Below are 17319 nucleotides of genomic sequence, written 5' to 3' on the forward strand. Positions count from 1 at the left end.
TCATATCATTTTGAAATCTATATTGGTACAATTGTGAAGTACCCTGTAATTACAAATTTCATTCTGAATATTCATAGTATGCATATGACAAAAAATATTTAAAGAGCCGCACAGTTTTCAGGCGGTGTAAGAATTTCCTGCGCAGAGAAATGGTTGGTCCACACAGCTGTAGAAAAATTAGAGGGAACGTTGTACCCCAAGTTCCTGAAGGAGCATCTGGATGACGGACTTGAGTGGAACACCAACACAGAGGGCCAGAGTCGCCTCTACTTCCTGAGGAGACTGAGGTCCTTTGGCGTATGCAGGCCTCTCCTTCACGTGTTCTACCAGTCTGTTGTCGCCAATACAGTCTTCTACGCAGTGGTGTGCTGGGGCAATGGCATCAACATGGGTGATGCCAGCAGGCTCAATAAACTGATTAGAAAGGCTGGCTCTGTTACAGGAGTCAAACTGGACACACTGGAGTCTATGGTAGAACAAAGGACCCTACAGAAAATTCTGGCAATTTTGGACAATGTTTCTCACCCTCCACATGCCACCTTGGCTGAACAGAGGAGCACTTTTAGTAACAACTAAAACAACTGCATTCCTCCAAAGAGCACTATATGAGGTCGTTCTTACTCTTGGCCGTTAGGCTCTATAATGAGTCAACCTATAGCTGGGGAAGTGATGACCCCCTCCTGTTCGACTGTTGAGGTAACTTATTTTTTATTCTTTCTTACTTCTCTTCTAATATTTGCATATCTGTGCACTTGTAATGCTATTGTGACACTGTCATTTCTTTTGGGATCAATAATGCATCTATTCTCCAGGCAGCTGTCCCAACCTGGGGTCCACGGACCCCTTGCTTCATGGCGTTAGTCCATGGCATAAAGAAAGGTTGGAAACCCATGTTCTAGGGAATTATATCCTAACTGATTCAGCCTTTCCCTATGACTCAGATCCTCATGTCCTGGCAGAATCCTTATTAATTTTCTTTGTACTCTTTCGAACTTATTAATATCTATCCTGTAGGTAGGTGACCAGGACTGCAAGGAATATTTAATGATGTTTCTCATCTGAGCCAAATTCCTGTGTGATGCTCATCCAATAAAGACGCTGAATGATTCATCACAGCCCTAAAACCGTTACCTGCCTCTCCTTTCACCACATCATATCAAGAAAGAGAAAGGAAAAAGTGAGAAAAGAAAAAGAAAAAAATAATAGAACACACAAAACAGGATAGGGGAGGGCATGTTCCCAAAAGAAACAGTTGGATTATAAAGACCACAGCAAATTCATTACACAGTTTGGAGGTTGTGATGTGGTCGGATCACAGAGATAATAGCTTCAAGGAGATAATACAGGTGATAATGTTTGTAAAAAGACAGGGGGAGGAATAACACAGGAGATGGAGACTTTCATGATTAAAGATTAAAACACTTCAATAATAAGACAGGATATAATAAGTTGTCAGCAGGAGATGGAGAATTAGTGGAAAATTTATTAGCAGATTTTGGTGTGCCTGGAGTATGAAAGATCTTGCTCTGTGAGGAAGTGGTGGATTGTAGACTCCAGACATCTATTCATCAGAGGTGAGGTATGGGTAGGGATGAGGAGGCTAGCAGGCTGGAAGCCTACAGAGTGGTGGACACAGCCCAGTCTACCACAGGAAAAGACTTCCCCACCACTGAGCACATCTATAAGGAGCAATGCCACAAGAAAGCAGCATCCATCCTCAAGGAGCCATGCTCTCTTCTCACTACTATCATCAGGCAGGAAGTACAGGAGCCACATGTCCCACACCACCAGGTTCAGGAACAGTTATTACCCCTCAACCATCAGGTCCCACACCACCAGGTTCAGGAACAGTTATTACCCCTCAACCATCAGGTCCCACACCACCAGGTTCAGGAACAGTTATTACCCCTCAACCATCAGGTCCCACACCACCAGGTTCAGGAACAGTTGCTACCCCTCAACCATCAGGTCCCACACCACCAGGTTCAGGAACAGTTATTACCCCTCAACCATCAGGTCCCACACCACCAGGTTCAGGAACAGTTATTACCCCTCAACCATCAGGTCCCACACCACCAGGTTCAGGAACAGTTGCTACCCCTCAACCATCAGGTCCCACACCACCAGGTTCAGGAACAGTTGCTACCCCTCAACCATCAGCTCCCACACCACCAGGTTCAGGAACAGTTATTACCCCTCAACCATCAGGTCCCACACCACCAGGTTCAGGAACAGTTATTACCCCTCAACCATCAGCTCCCACACCACCAGGTTCAGGAACAGTTATTACTCCTCAACCATCAGGTCCCACACCACCAGGTTCAGGAACAGTTGCTACCCCTCAACCATCAGCTCCCACACCACCAGGTTCAGGAACAGTTATTACCCCTCAACCATCAGGTCCCACACCACCAGGTTCAGGAACAGTTATTACCCCTCAACCATCAGCTCCCACACCACCGGGTTCAGGAACAGTTATTACCCCTCAACCATCAGGTCCCACACCACCAGGTTCAGGAACAGTTATTACCCCTCAACCATCAGCTCCCACACCACCGGGTTCAGGAACAGTTATTACCCCTCAACCATCAGGTCCCACACCACCGGGTTCAGGAACAGTTATTACCCCTCAACCATCAGGTCCCACACCACCAGGTTCAGGAACAGTTATTACCCCTCAACCATCAGCTCCCACACCACCGGGTTCAGGAACAGTTATTACCCCTCAACCATCAGGTCCCACACCACCAGGTTCAGGAACAGTTATTACCCCTCAACCATCAGCTCCCACACCACCGGGTTCAGGAACAGTTATTACCCCTCAACCATCAGGTCCCACACCACCAGGTTCAGGGACAGTTATTACCCTACAACCATTAGTTCTCCACCACAGGTTCACGAAGTTTTTCATTGATTCTATTATGTTTTTTTGTTCTATTGTGAATGCTGGGTGGCAGGGTGGAGATACATCTCTACCAAAGGAGGTGTAAGGCACTCCTTCACTCCATTAGCCTGCAGGTCACCATTGGGCAGGGTGTAGCACCTGCTTAGCTCCATCCCCCCAATCAAGGTCACCTGAAGCCATGGTCGTACGAGCAGCTGGTGCACATCGCAAGTCCTGGTTATCCAACTGCTGACACAGGCAGACAATCAGAAAATCTCTGAAGAGTATTGATAATGGCTGGGGTCACCCGTCTTGTAAAGACACTGCCCAGAAGAAGGCAATGGCAAACCACTTCTGTAGAAAACAATTGCCAAGAACAATCCTGGTCAGGGAAAGACCACAACTGGCAATGTCATATGATATGACACATAATGTATGAACTGTGAATACCTACAAGAAAATGAATCTCAGAATCTCAGCGTAATATATGGTCTTTCACTGACACACACGCATGTGTGCTTGTGTAATAATAAATTGACTTTGAACTTTGAGCCTCGAATTCTCCAAGTATGTTGTTTCAGAGCCAGCAAAAGGGGTGGCCGGAGAGGTATCACTGATCTGGATTCAGTTGGCACTCTAACTACACGTACACCACTAATCACAACATGGTCAACTTCAATCTTTATTTGTCACGTGTACATTGAAATGCACCAGCTTGTGTCAGTGAAGATTTTGCAGGGCAGCCCAGTAGTGCATGCACAGTCTAAATGGATATAAGAGAAATCTCAACAAAATAAGACAGAACCTGTCCATGGTAAAACTGGGCATTTTCCAGAGTGACTCTCTAAACTCACAATGGTTTTGTCTAACTTTAAGCCCGCTCTCTATTTTACTGAATCAGATGAAAATTGGGTATCAGATCGGAGACAACCAAACAAATTATACCTTGACACATCTTCTGCACGTGAATGATTTGAAATTATACGCTCCTTCATCAGTAAAGCAAAAGCAATGAATTCAAATACTAGAACTATTTCGAAGGATACGAATATGAACTTTGGACTGGGTAAGTGCAGAACATTAAACATACAGGAAGGTGCAATAGAGCCAATAGAATACAAAACAGAGCAGCAGGGTTCAATATAACCGATGGATGAATATGAAATATGAGAATCTGGGACATCAAAAACCATAGAAAATAGATCATAGTGCGATAAAGAGAAATCTTTTGACAGAATTTATTTCAAGGCTTAAGAAAATTAGCAAAATAAGAGCTCGACAGCAAAAATATAACAAAGGCAATAAACAATTTGCTATTAACATATTATTCTGGCATAATATCTTGGTATAAAACTGATTTGTAAAATTTACAAAGAAAAATAAGAACTGAAATACAAATTTTATTAAAAACACTATGTACATTTGAACACATTTACATTAACACTACCTAGTACCGAAGGAGAAAGAGGAATAACAGACATAAAAAGTTTACACAACTGTCAGATAAAACTTCGGAGGATATACTTTCCTCAATGAAAACAGGATTCTGTACACTATGCAAGCATACACAATTCTGATAAGTACACACACTAAACTTAAATGAAAGTACAACCCAGAAAAATAAAGAAATTACCACTGCAGAGGACAAAGTTAAGCAATGGAAGAGCAAGACCCGCCATGAAAGACATCCCCAGCACTTGCGCAGACTAGATGCCAACAAGGAAGCATGAAACCTCTGGCTCAGAGTTGGAGACTTCCTCCCAGAAACAGAAGCGTTCCTTGTGGCAATACAGTCCACAGTCCTTGTGGTTAACACAAAAAATATCAAAAATACATAGTAAAAGACCAAGAAATTTAAGACAATAAATGCAGAAAATGCCAGGAGAAACCAGAAACAATCCAACACATTACAGGATCCTGCAGCAGTTTAACTCAATCTGATTACTTACACATGGACAATCAAGTGACAAACATCATTCACCAAAATCTTCCTTGAAATACATGCTCATAAAAGACACCATATCTTACTATAAATACAAGCCTGATCCAGTTTCAGTCCTACAAATTACATTTGAAACAATCCATTATTACAGACAAGACAGTCCATAACAACATTCATATATATTACAGGATAAACAAGGAAGAACAAGTTTCTTAATAGATACAGCCATTACAAACACACATAACTTAAAGAAGTTAATCAGTGAAAAACACCAGAAATGTGCTGAATTAAAAGAGGAAATTGAAAGACTGTGATAGATGAACAGGGAATACATTGCCTCAATAATAATATCTACAACTGGTATCACCCCAAAATCATTACACAATAGCATTAATCAGTTAAGGACTAGGCAGAATAATAGTTTAGTGTGGACTAGAAACATAGAAAGCCTACAGCACAATACAGGCCCCTCAGCCCACACTGCTGTGCTGAATATGTACTTACTTCAGAAATTATCTAGGGTTACCCATAGCCCTCTATTTTTCTAAGCTCCATGTACCTATCCAGGAGTCTCTTAATAGACCCTATCATATACCATGATCTCCACCACCATCACTGGCAGCCCATTCCACACACTCACCACTCTCTGCGTAAAAAACTTACCCCTAGCATCTCCTCTGTACCTACACCCAAGCACCTTAAAACTGTACCCTCTGGTGTTAGCAATTTCAGCCCTGACTATCCACACAATCAATGCTTCTCATCATCTTATATACCTCAATCAGGTCATCTCTCATCCTCCGTTACTCCAAGGAGAAAAGGCCGAGTTTACTCAACCTATTCTCATAAGGCAAGCTCCCCAATCCAGGCAACATCCTTGTAAATCTCCTCTGCACCCTTTCTATGGTTTCCACATCCTTCCTACAGTGAGGTGACCAGAACTGAGCACAGTACTCCAAGTGGGGTCTGACCAGAGTCCTATGTAGCTGCAACATTACAACTCAATCCCATGGTTGACGAAGGCCAATGCACCGTATGCCTTCTTAACCACACAGTCAACCTGTACAGCAGCTTTGAGTGTCCTATGGACTCGGACCCCAAGATCCCTCTGATCCTTCACACTGCCAAGAGTCTTACTATTAATACTGTATTATGCCATCATATTTGTCCTACCAAAACGAACCACCCTCACACTTATCTGGGTTGAACTCCATCTGCCACTTCTCAGCCCATTTTTGCATCCTATCAATGTCCCGCTGTAACCTTTGACAGCCCTCCACACTATCCACCACACACCCAACCTTTGTGTCATCAGCAAATTTACTAACCCATCCCTCCACTTACTGATCCAGGTCATTTATAAAAATCACGAAGAGTAGGGGTCCCAGAACAGATCCCTGAGGCACACCACTGGTAACCGACCTTCATGCAGAATATGACCCGTCTACAACCACTCTTTGCCTTCTGTGGGCAAGCCAGTTCTGGATCCACAAAGCAATGTCCCCTTGGATCCCATGTCTCCTTACTTTCTCAATAAGCCTTGCATGGGGTACCTTATCAAATGCTTTGCTAAAAAAACCATATACACTACATCTACTGCTCTACCTTCATCAATGTGTTTAGTCACATCCTCAAAAAATTTAATCAGGCTCGTAAGGCACGACCTCCCTTTGACAAAACCATGCTGACTATTCCTAATCATATTATGCCTTTCCAAATGTTCATACATCCTGCCTATCAGGATCTTTTCCATCAACTTACCAACCACTGAAGTAAGGGTCACTGGTCTATAATTTCCTGGTCTATCTCTACTCCCTTTCTTGAATAAGGGAACAACATCCACAACCCTCCAATCCTCCGGAACCTCTCCCATCCCCATTGATGATGCAAAGATCATTGCCAGAGTCTCAGAAATCTCCTCCCTCGACTCCCACAGTAGCCTGGGGTACATCTCATCTGTTCCCAGAGACTTATCCAACTTGATGTTTTCCAAAAGTTCCAGCACATCCTCTTTCTGAATGTCTATATGGGCCGAAGGGCTTACCTTTGTGCAGTGGTCTGTGACTCCATTTCTCCAAGAGCTACTGGTAAACAAAGCAACACACACAGAGTGCTGGAGGAACTCAGCAGGCCACGCAGCATCTGTGGAAAAGAGTACAGTCAAAGTTTCAGGCCGAAACCCTTCGGCAGGATGTCAACTGCTTACTCTTTTCCATAGATGGTGCATGAGTGCTTAAACAAAGTCAACAGCAACAATGAGAATGACCTTCTCCTCCCCATTCGGTCCGCTGAGATTGCTGTGAGTTGCCTCCACTCTGATTTCTGAGGAGCTTTCTTCCTCCCACTACTCACTTCCAACACACGTTCACGGTTCTTCACATCGTCCCCAAACAGTCTGAGCAGTCATGGGCAGACGTTCCCAGAGTCGGTGCGAATGTTGGATTTCTTAGAGTCATAGAGAAACACCTTTCAAGAAAACTAGAATAAAAGAGCAAAGATGCAGTGCTAAGGCTTCATAACATATTGGTCAGACTGCATTCGGACTACTGTGAGCAGTTTTGGGCCCCTTATCTACAAAGGATGCCCTGGCTTTGGAGTGAATCCAGAGGAGGTTCATGAGAGCTATCCCAGGAACAGTAGGGTTATTGTATGAGGAGTTTTTGATAGTTTTGGGCCTGTACTCACTGGAGTTTAGAAGAATGAGGGGAGATCTCATTGAAACCTATTGAATATTGAAAAGCCTAGACAGAGAGAATGTGGAGAGGAAGTTATCGATAATGGAGGAGTCTAGGACCAGAGGGCACATCCTCAGAATAGAGGGACGTCCATGTAGAACAGAGGTGAGAAGATATTTCTTTAACCAGAGGGTGATGAATCTGTGGAATTCATTGCCACAGACGGTTATGGACGCCAAGGTATTGCGTATGTTTAAAGCCCTCAGTGAGTACTGGGGTCGATACCGAAGGTTAAAGCCTGAAGATTGATCGAGGGCCAGAAGCTGAAGCGCAATGGAGCCTGGTGGTGGAGATGGAGCTCTAACGTTTGACATTTTGACCCTGCATAAAAGAATTCTTTCTGTCCACCCTGTCTATGCCTGTCATTCTTCTCTCAGGTCTTCCCTCAGTCTCCGATGCTCCTGAGGACAGAGAAAACAAGCCAACTCTACTCAACCTCTCCTCAGTAGCTCCATCGTTGATCAGCTGCAGCTTCCCCAAGGAGGACAGAAGGAATCTCATGTCCTTCCTTTCTCCTCAGCCGCTGACTGACTCAGCCAGCTTCCCTTGGCCCTCGCAAAGCCTGACTCCCAGCCTAGGACAGCAGTTGCTGTCTTCGGCAGATTCAGATTCAGAATCGGGTTTAATATCACTGGCACATGTCATGAAATTTGTTGTTTTTTGGCAGCAGTACAGTGCAATAAACTATGAGGTCCTCCATCTCTGTCTGTTCTTGACTACACACAGATGTAGAAGGCTTCTTCAAAGCTGCTTCCGTAACAGTTTGGTTTGACCAGTCAGGGTTGAGCTGAACCCCTGAACCCAGGGGACCAATAGACCTCTGTTAGTCTGGCATGTCTGACCGTTGACCTGTTTGGCATGGATGACTCTCCCAAGAGCCACGGCATAAAGCCCCAACTCCAGCGAGCATAGCTCTCCAGGTCAGTGAGGCAATCAAGTCTTCAAACACTAAATCAAGGTTGTGGTCATCTTGGAGGATTTATATATATATATTAAGTAAATTAAATATGAAGCTAGTGTACATGGGCTCATTGTTCATTCGTAATTCCGACAGGTGGGGAAGAAACTGCTCCTAAAATGTTAATGGTGTGTTTTCAGTCTCCTCCTGTGCCTCCTCCTTGATGGTGGTAACGAGGAGAGGGCATGTCCTGGGTGACTGGGGTCCTCAATGATGGATGTCACCTTTCTGAGGCATTGTGTTTTGAAAATGTCCTGGATGCTGGAGAGGCTAGTGCCCATGATGGAGCTAGCTGAGTTTGCATCTTTTTCCCAATCCTGCACAGTGGCCCCTCCATACCAGGTGGTGATGCAACCATTCCAATGCTCTCCATGGTACATCTGTAGTAACGTGCAAAGTTGGGGCCCTGTCTATGCCCAGAGCTCTAGCTGGCAGGGCAAGCCTTGCCCATATTCCAGCCCACCTCTAGGAACAGGAACCCAAAGCCCACCCAACAGCCTCTGCTCACACCCCACCAGAGGACTGTGCGCAATTCTGGGTCGCGTATCTAAGGAAGGGTGTGTTGATCCTGGAATGAGTGCAGAGAATCTTCACAAGAATGATCAGGAAATGAAAGGGTGAACATATCAGAACCAAATAGTCTGGGGGATGATAATGAATGGAATTCAGAAGGATAACCAAGGAATGTCCCGGACAAAGTGGACGTGGAGAGGATACTTCCTGTAAGAGGGACAGTCCAGGTCTAGAGGGCACAGCCTCAGAATAGAAGGACGAATCTTCAGAAGGGAGATGAGGGGGAATGTCTTGACCCAAATGTGGTGACTCTGGAATTCATTGCCACAAACGACTGGTGAGGCCGACATTAAGTGTATTTAATGCGGAGACCGATTGGTTCTTGATTGGTGAGGATGTCAAGAGATCGACAAAGGGTAAGAGTCATGGGAAGAAGGCAGGAGAGCGGTTTTTTTTTAAATAAACAGCCATGATCGAATGATGGTGCAGAATCAATGGGCCGAATAGTCTAATTTTGTTCCTGCATCTTGTGGCTTTAAGACCCCACCGACCCCAGATCCAAGCTGTTGAGTGCAGGTGAGAGTGACGGGACGTCGCGTTGGCAGTGGAGATCCGAAGCGGCGGAAACTGCAAAGGTGTTTGAAGTCTTCGGAGCCACCCGCGGTCGGATGAACAGCAATAACTTCCGACCCCGGATCGCTTCCCTAACCTCAGTCCTCTTCCACATCCCTTTGAAGATGCTCGCTCACCTGCACGGGAATTAATTACCGGATCAGTTTGATGCGTTCGGTTTGAACTCTCTCTTCAAAGACATCCCGCCCAGCGCTAGGAAGGAGGGTCCCGAGGAACGGGGGCGTGCGAGTGTTGGGGGGGTGTATTTCATAAAAGCAATCTTACATTTACCTTCCGACGTCAGAGAGGGCGGGGAGACCCCGGACTATAAGAACCCCCAGAAATGAGGGGAATTGCAGGAACGCTGACCTGAGTCCGGGGAAGACAGACAACAGTTGAATCTAGTTGTCCGTTGTGTCGGTAACTGATACTTGTACCCCGCCCGTCTTGGACCATGAGCTCTTTAATCCTGATGCTCCTCTGTCTCTACCGTTATATCGATGGCTTGGTCCTGGACACTAACATCATCCGAAGCTCGACCGAAATTGGACTGGCACCCAGTAACCGGGTAAGTGCCGGGTTCCACGGCAGTGTAGCCCCTATATCCAGGCGGGAAGTGTCCGTGGGAGAGTCGAGGTGGCGGTTGTGGGGGGGGGGGGGGGGTGTCTGTGGGATATAGGCAGAGATGTTGAGGATATCCGATGGAGTTTCCGATCAGTCGGTCTGCCGGCAGCAGGAGCCCGATGTCTGGGGAAGTTAACCCTCGGACCTCAGACAGCAATGGCCCCGTTGTAACCTACGGGGCCGTTTAGGAAGCTTCACCCCGCTGCCACTCGATACAAACCGGAGACCTGGGGTCGGCAGGTACAGAGGGGTCGTAAACAGGGACGGTAGACCGAAGGACCCGCTAACCCAATTAACAAACCCACCGTGCATTTTGAAGTCTCAGTGAATAAAGTTGAAAGTAATTTTATTATGAAGGTACACACGCCACTATCTCCAACCCTGAGATTCGTTTTCTTGTGGCCACACTCAGTAAATCTAAAATCCACAGCAGAATCAGTAAAAGACCGCATCCAACCGGACGGGCAAACAAACAACCAACGTGCAAAAGGCGGCAAGGAGTGCAAATACAAAAAAAAACAGAAATTGTAGAATTTATAACATTATGAAAGAAATAGAGGGTAGACGGAAGTTTTTCTGCAAGAGATTTGCAGAACAATTTTTTTTAGAATGGTGGGTGCTGAGGTGGGGGTGGACACAGATACGATGTCGGTGTTTGAAAGGCTGCTTCAGATGACGATCATGTGTGAAAAGGGTGATCAGTTTAATTTGCCGTTGTGTTCACACATTGAGGGCCGAACGGCCTGTTCCTGTACTATTTATGCTCGTAGAAAGATGGGGAATGGTCTCTCTGAACAGAATTGGACCTGCTCCTTGTAATTCCAGTCCAACTTGCGTCTGTGACCTTTTTTTTACACTGATTATAGTCCAGACCAAGTCTGACTCCTGTATACTGATGGCAAAGGCAATTCCTCAAAGCAACAGGTTTGGAGAAGGGGCTGCTCATTGTGTTGCAGCGTGCAAGTGAACTCCAAGACAAATTACATTTATTATCAAAGTACACATGTCACTATATACCACCTGTTCTTGTAGACATTTACAGAGAAAACAACGAAATGTAACAGAATTATGGAAAACTGTACCTAAACAGTGTGCTAAAGAAGATAAATTGTGCAAAAAATAACTAATACAGAGAAGATGAATTGTAAATAAGTTGAATTGGTATGTCACCAGACACTTGCAGATTTCCACAGCTGTACAATGGAGAGCATTCTAACTAGCTGCATCAGGTGTGTGTGTGTGTGTGTGTGTGTGTGTGTGTGTGTGTGTGTGTGTGTGTGTGTGTGTGTGTGTGTGTGTGTGTGTGTGTGTGTGTGTGTGTGTGTGTGTGTGTGTGTGTGTGTGTGTGTGTGTGTTCCATCATGGGCACTAGCTGCCCGAGGATCCAGGACTTCAAGAACTGATGCTTCAGAAAGGTGGTGTCTATCATGAAGGACCCCCACCACCCAGGACATGCCCTCTTCTCATTGATACCATCAGGGAGGAGGAACAGAAGCTGGAGGCTTCTTCCCCTCTGCCATCTGATCCCCAAATAGACATTGAACCCAGAAACACAACCTCAGGATGTTTTATTTCCATTTTTGCATCACTTAATTTAACTTTTATACATACTTATTATCATAATTAGTTTTATGCATTGCACTGCACTGCTGCCAGATAAAAAATTTTCATTACCCATGCCAGTGATATTAAACCTGATTGTGATTCTGAGTCCCTGACAGCAAGTCTGTAGTTGTGGAATCTGTTCAGAATTAATGAGTGAAGTTATCCACACTAGTGAACCTGCTGGTGTGGGACCTGACGGTTGAGGGGTAATAACTGTTCCTGAACCTGGTGGTGTGGGACCTGACAGTTGAGGGGTAATAACTGTTCCTGAACCCGGTGGTGTGGGACCTGACGGTTGAGGGGTAATAACTGTTCCTGAACCTGCTGGTGTGGGACCTGATGGTTGAGGGGTAATAACTGTTCCTGAACCCGGTGGTGTGGGACCTGATGGTTGAGGGGTAATAACTGTTCCTGAACCTGGTGGTGTGGGATTTGATGGTTGAGGGGTAATAACTGTTCCTGAACCTGGTGGTGTGGGACCTGATGGTTGAGGGGTAATAACTGTTCCTGAACCTGGTGGTGTGGGACCTGATGGTTGAGGGGTAATAACTGTTCCTGAACCTGCTGGTGTGGGACCTGATGGTTGAGGGGTAATAACTGTTCCTGAACCTGGTGGTGTGGGACCTGATGGTTGAGGGGTAATAACTGTTCCTGAACCCGTTGGTGTGGGACCTGATAGTTATAGGGTAATAACTGTTCCTGAACCTGGTGGTGTGGGACCTGATGGTTGAGGGGTAATAACTGTTCCTGAACCCAGTGGTGTGGGACCTGATGGTTGAGGGGTAATAACTGTTCCTGAACCTGGTGGTGTGGGACCTGATGGTTGTGGGGTAATAACTGTTCCTGAACCCGTTGGTGTGGGACCTGATGGTTATAGGGTAATAACTGTTCCTGAACCCGGTGGTGTGGGACCTGATGGTTGAGGGGTAATAACTGTTCCTGAACCTGGTGGTGTGGGACCTGATGGTTGTAGGGTAAAAACTGTTCCTGAACCTGGTGGTGTGGGACCTGATGGTTGTGGGGTAATAACTGTTCCTGAACCCGGTGGTGTGGGACCTGATGGTTGAGGGGTAATAACTGTTCCTGAACCTGGTGGTGTGGGACCTGATGGTTGAGGGGTAATAACTGTTCCTGAACCTGGTGGTGTGGGACCTGATGGTTGTGGGGTAATAACTGTTCCTGAACCCGGTGGTGTGGGACCTGATGGTTGAGGGGTAATAACTGTTCCTGAACCTGGTGGTGTGGGACCTGATGGTTGAGGGGTAATAACTGTTCCTGAACCCGTTGGTGTGGGACCTGATGGTTATAGGGTAATAACTGTTCCTGAACCCGGTGGTGTGGGACCTGATGGTTGAGGGGTAATAACTGTTCCTGAACCTGGTGGAGTGGGACCTGATGGTTGTGGGGTAATAACTGTTCCTGAACCTGGTGGTGTGGGACCTGATGGTTGTGGGGTAATAACTGTTCCTGAACCCGGTGGTGTGGTACCTGATGGTTGTGGGGTAATAACCGTTTCTGAAGCTGGTGGTGTTGGATCTTTGGCTTCTGTATCTCCTGGCTGATGGTATTAGTGAGAGGAGAGAATGGCCTGGATTGTGGGGGTTCCTGATGATTAATGCTACTTTGACTTGTTACATTTGCATGGTGATCTTTGAGATGGAGACAGGGCACTGTAAGAAATGCTAGCAGGTTAGTGACTTCAGCAGTTGTAGTTTGGTGCACAAAGGTTGGTGATGTTCTAGATAGTTTAGAGGGCTGGCATGGGTTACAATTGGACATTGAGTGATTTCAGAGATAGACTGAGAAGTGGCAGATTAAGTTCAATTCAGCAAAATGGGAAGTGATTCAGTTTGGAAGGTTGAGCTTGGAGGTGGAATGCAAGTTTAATGGTAGGATTCTTAGCAGTGTGGAGGAACAGGATATTGGGATCCACATCCATAGATCCTGGAGAAGATGTTAAGAAGCCATATGGTATGTTGGTCTTCATAAATTGGGAGACTGAGTTTAAGAGCTGAGTGGTTATGTTGTAACTCTATAAAACTCTGGTTAGACAACACTTGGAATATTGTGTTCAGTTCTAGTCACCTCATTATGGGAAGGATGTTGAAGCTTTAGAGAGAGTGCAGGGGAGATTTACCAGGGGGGCTGGATGGATTGGAGAGCATCTCTTCTGAAGATAGGTTGAGCAAGCTAGGGCTTTTCTCTTTGGAGCGAAGGAGGATGAGAGCTGGCTCAATGATGTACAAGATAAGTGGCATAGATAGTGGACAGCCAGAGACTTTTTCCCAGGGCTAAAATGGCTAATACTTTAAAGTCCAGGGAGGAATGTATGGGGCGTAGGGAATGTCAGAGGTGAGTTTGTTTGTTTTATAACAGTGGTGGATGTGTGGAACACCCTTCCAGGAGTGGAGGAGAGGCAAATAAATTATGGACATTTAAGTTGGGTATCATGTATGATAGAAAAATTTAGGGGTTATGTAGGAGGGAAGGGTTAGGTTGATCTTAAGGTAGATTAAAGGGTCAGCATAACATCATGGGGTGAAGGGCCTGTACTGCTCTTTGCAAGAGACAGGAGAAGCAAAGGATGGTGTAACAACTTGTCTGGTAATTCTATGAATAACACGAGGCGGTGCTTGTGTTATTCACTGAGAAGTTTGGAAGTCTTCTGAAACAAGGAATACTGGAATATTGTTAATGTGTGTGCTGTTAGTCTATGTAACCCAGAAGATCAGCTGCTGAGTGAATGGTCAGGTTGTTATTGAGATCTTAGCAACACACACAAAATGCTGAAGGAACTCAGCAGGCCAGGCAGCATCTATGGGGAGGGGGGGGGGGGAAGTACAGTTGATATTTCAGGCTGAGACCCTTCATCAGGACTTAAACTTGAAGAAAAGTAAGCTATGACTTTAATGCAGGGGTTCCCAACTGTTAACTGAGGGGTCCACTAAGACCATAAGATATAGGAGCAGGATTAGGCCATTTGGCCCATCAAACATGCTCCACCAATTCATTATGGCTGATCCATTTTCCCTCTCAGTCCCAATCTCCTGCTTACCACTCTTCCCCCCACCCCCCATCCAAATCCCTTCAAGCCCTGACCAAGAGTCTATCAACTTCTCATTCTGTACATAAAGACCTGGTCTCCACAGACACCTGTGGCAACACATTCCTCAGATTCACCACTCTCTGGCTGAAGAAATTCCTCCTCTTTGTTCTGAAAGGATGCCCCTCTATTTGAGACCATGTCCTTAGCCGTAACTCTCCCACCCTCGTGAATCATCCACTCTGTCAAGGCCTTGCAACATCTAATAGGTTTCAATTAGGTCACCCTCATGCTTCTTAATTCCAGAGAATACAGGCCCAGAGCCATCAAATGCTCATGCTATGATAAGCCTTTCAATCCTGGAATTATTTTTGTGAACCTCCTTTGAACCCCCTTTAGTATCAGTGTATCCTAGCCAAGATAAGGGCCCCAATCCTGCTCACAATATACAGTGAGGCCTTGCCGGTACTTAAAAAGAACATTGCAAAAGAAATAGGAGTAGGAGTAGGCCATCAGGCCTTTTGAGCCTGGTCTGCCATTCAATAAGATCATGGCTGATCTGGCCATGAATTCGTCTCCATGTACCTGCCTTTTCGCCATAATTTTTAAATCCCCCCCATGCAAAAAAAAGGTCTCAACATTACATTCTTGCTTTTATATTCTAGTCTGCTCAAAATATATGGTAACATTTATATTTGCCTTCCCCAACACAGACTCTACCTGCTAATTAACTTTCAAGGAATCTTGCACAAGGACTCCCAAGTCCCTTTGCACCTCAGATTTTTAAACTTTATTTCCATTTAGAAAAACCCTGCACTAAGGCAGGATTGACAGAAAAATAAATATAGTCTGTATAGTAGAAATCAGAATCAGGTTTGCCGTCACTGCTGTACTGTTAAGTTTAATTTGCACCAGAAGTACAGTGACCTATGATGTGAATTTCAAAGTACATGCATGTCAGCATATACAACTCTGAGATTCATTTTCTTGTGGGCATCCTCAATAAATCTAAAGAATAATAATAACAGAATAAATGAAATACTGGCCAACTAGGGCTTACAACCAGAATGCATAAGACAACAAACTGCAAATACAAAATGTAGTAATAATAAATAGAGAACATGAGATGAAGAGTCCTTGAAAGTGAGTCCATTGGTTGTGGGAACAGTTCAATGATAAGGCAAGTGAAGTTAAGTGAAAGTATTCCCTGTGGTTCAAGAGCCTGATGTTTGTAGCGTAATAACTGTTCCTGAACCTGGTGGTGATGGACCTGATGGTTGAGGAGTAATAACTGTTCCTGAACCTGGTGGTGTGGGACCTGATGGTTGAGGGGTAATAACTGTTCCTGAACCTGGTGGTGTGGGACCTAATGGTTGAGGGGTAATAACTGTTGCTGAACCCGGTGGTGTGGGACCTGATGGTTGAGGGGTAATAACTGTTCCTGAACCTGGTGGTGTGAGTCCTGATGATTGAGGGTAATAACTGTTCCTACACCTGGTGGTTGAGGGTAATAACTGTTCCTGAATCTGGTGGTGTGGGACCTGATGGTTGAGGGGTAATAACTGTTCCTGAACCTGGTGGTGTGAGTCCTGATGATTGAGGGTAATAACTGTTCCTGAACCTGGTGGTGTGAGTCCTGAGGCTCCTGTATCTTCTCCCTGATGGTTGCAGTGAGAAGAGAGCATGTCTTAGCTGCTGGAAGTCCCCGATGATGGATGCTGCTTTCCTGGAACAGGGTTTCATGTAGATGTGCTCAGTGGTGGGGAGGGATTTACCTGTGGTGGACTGGGCCATATCCAGTACCTGTTGTTGGATTTTCCATTCAAGGGCATTGCTGTTTCCACACCAGATTGTGATGCAGCCAGTCAACATACATTCCACCACACATCTGGATGCTGTTTTATGACAGCAGTACAGTACATAAAATTACAGTACATTAAGAAACTTTAAAAACAAATACATATTGCAAAAAAAAGCAAAATAGTGAGGTAGTGCATGGACTGTTCAGAAATTTGATGAAGGGGAAGAATCTGTCTCTAAAATATTCAGTGTGGGTCTTCAATCTCCTGTAACAATGCAAGGCATTTTTTTAAAAAAAACATAGGGGAAAAGTGTTTGAAATTCTCACCGGGCCTTGCGGCATCTGTGGAGAGGGGAAAATCCCGAGTTAGTGTTGAAATCAAAACTAGTGCAGATGCCAGAAATCTGAAATAAAACCAGAAATGCTGGAAATATTAAGCAAGTAATTGTGCAAGTGTAACTGTATATACATATGGTCAGTTTATGTACATAGACCGAGATGAAGTGGCTCTCGGCAAGAGGAACTCCTCGAGGTAGCAGCAGGACATAGGAAAATGCAGCGGGACTGTGATCGTGTCAGTGTAGGTATGAAGTGTGGAGGTC

At 45.2% G+C, this 17319-nt stretch overlaps 1 protein-coding gene across 1 annotated transcript in view; it reads left to right on the forward strand.

Annotated features, from left to right (window-relative positions):
• Nucleotides 1-10011: 10011 nt before the first annotated feature.
• LOC140735987 (dickkopf-related protein 4-like) overlaps nt 10012-17319 on the forward strand; it is a 35262-nt gene continuing 27954 nt past the window's right edge. The window contains exon 1 of the mRNA XM_073061639.1: nt 10012-10212. Coding sequence (XP_072917740.1) covers nt 10099-10212 — 114 coding nt within the window. The 5' untranslated portion in view covers nt 10012-10098. The remainder of the gene's footprint in view (nt 10213-17319) is intronic.

The sequence above is a fragment of the Hemitrygon akajei genome, chromosome 1 (genome assembly GCF_048418815.1).
Source record: "Hemitrygon akajei chromosome 1, sHemAka1.3, whole genome shotgun sequence".
Classification (NCBI taxonomy): Eukaryota; Metazoa; Chordata; class Chondrichthyes; order Myliobatiformes; family Dasyatidae; genus Hemitrygon; species Hemitrygon akajei.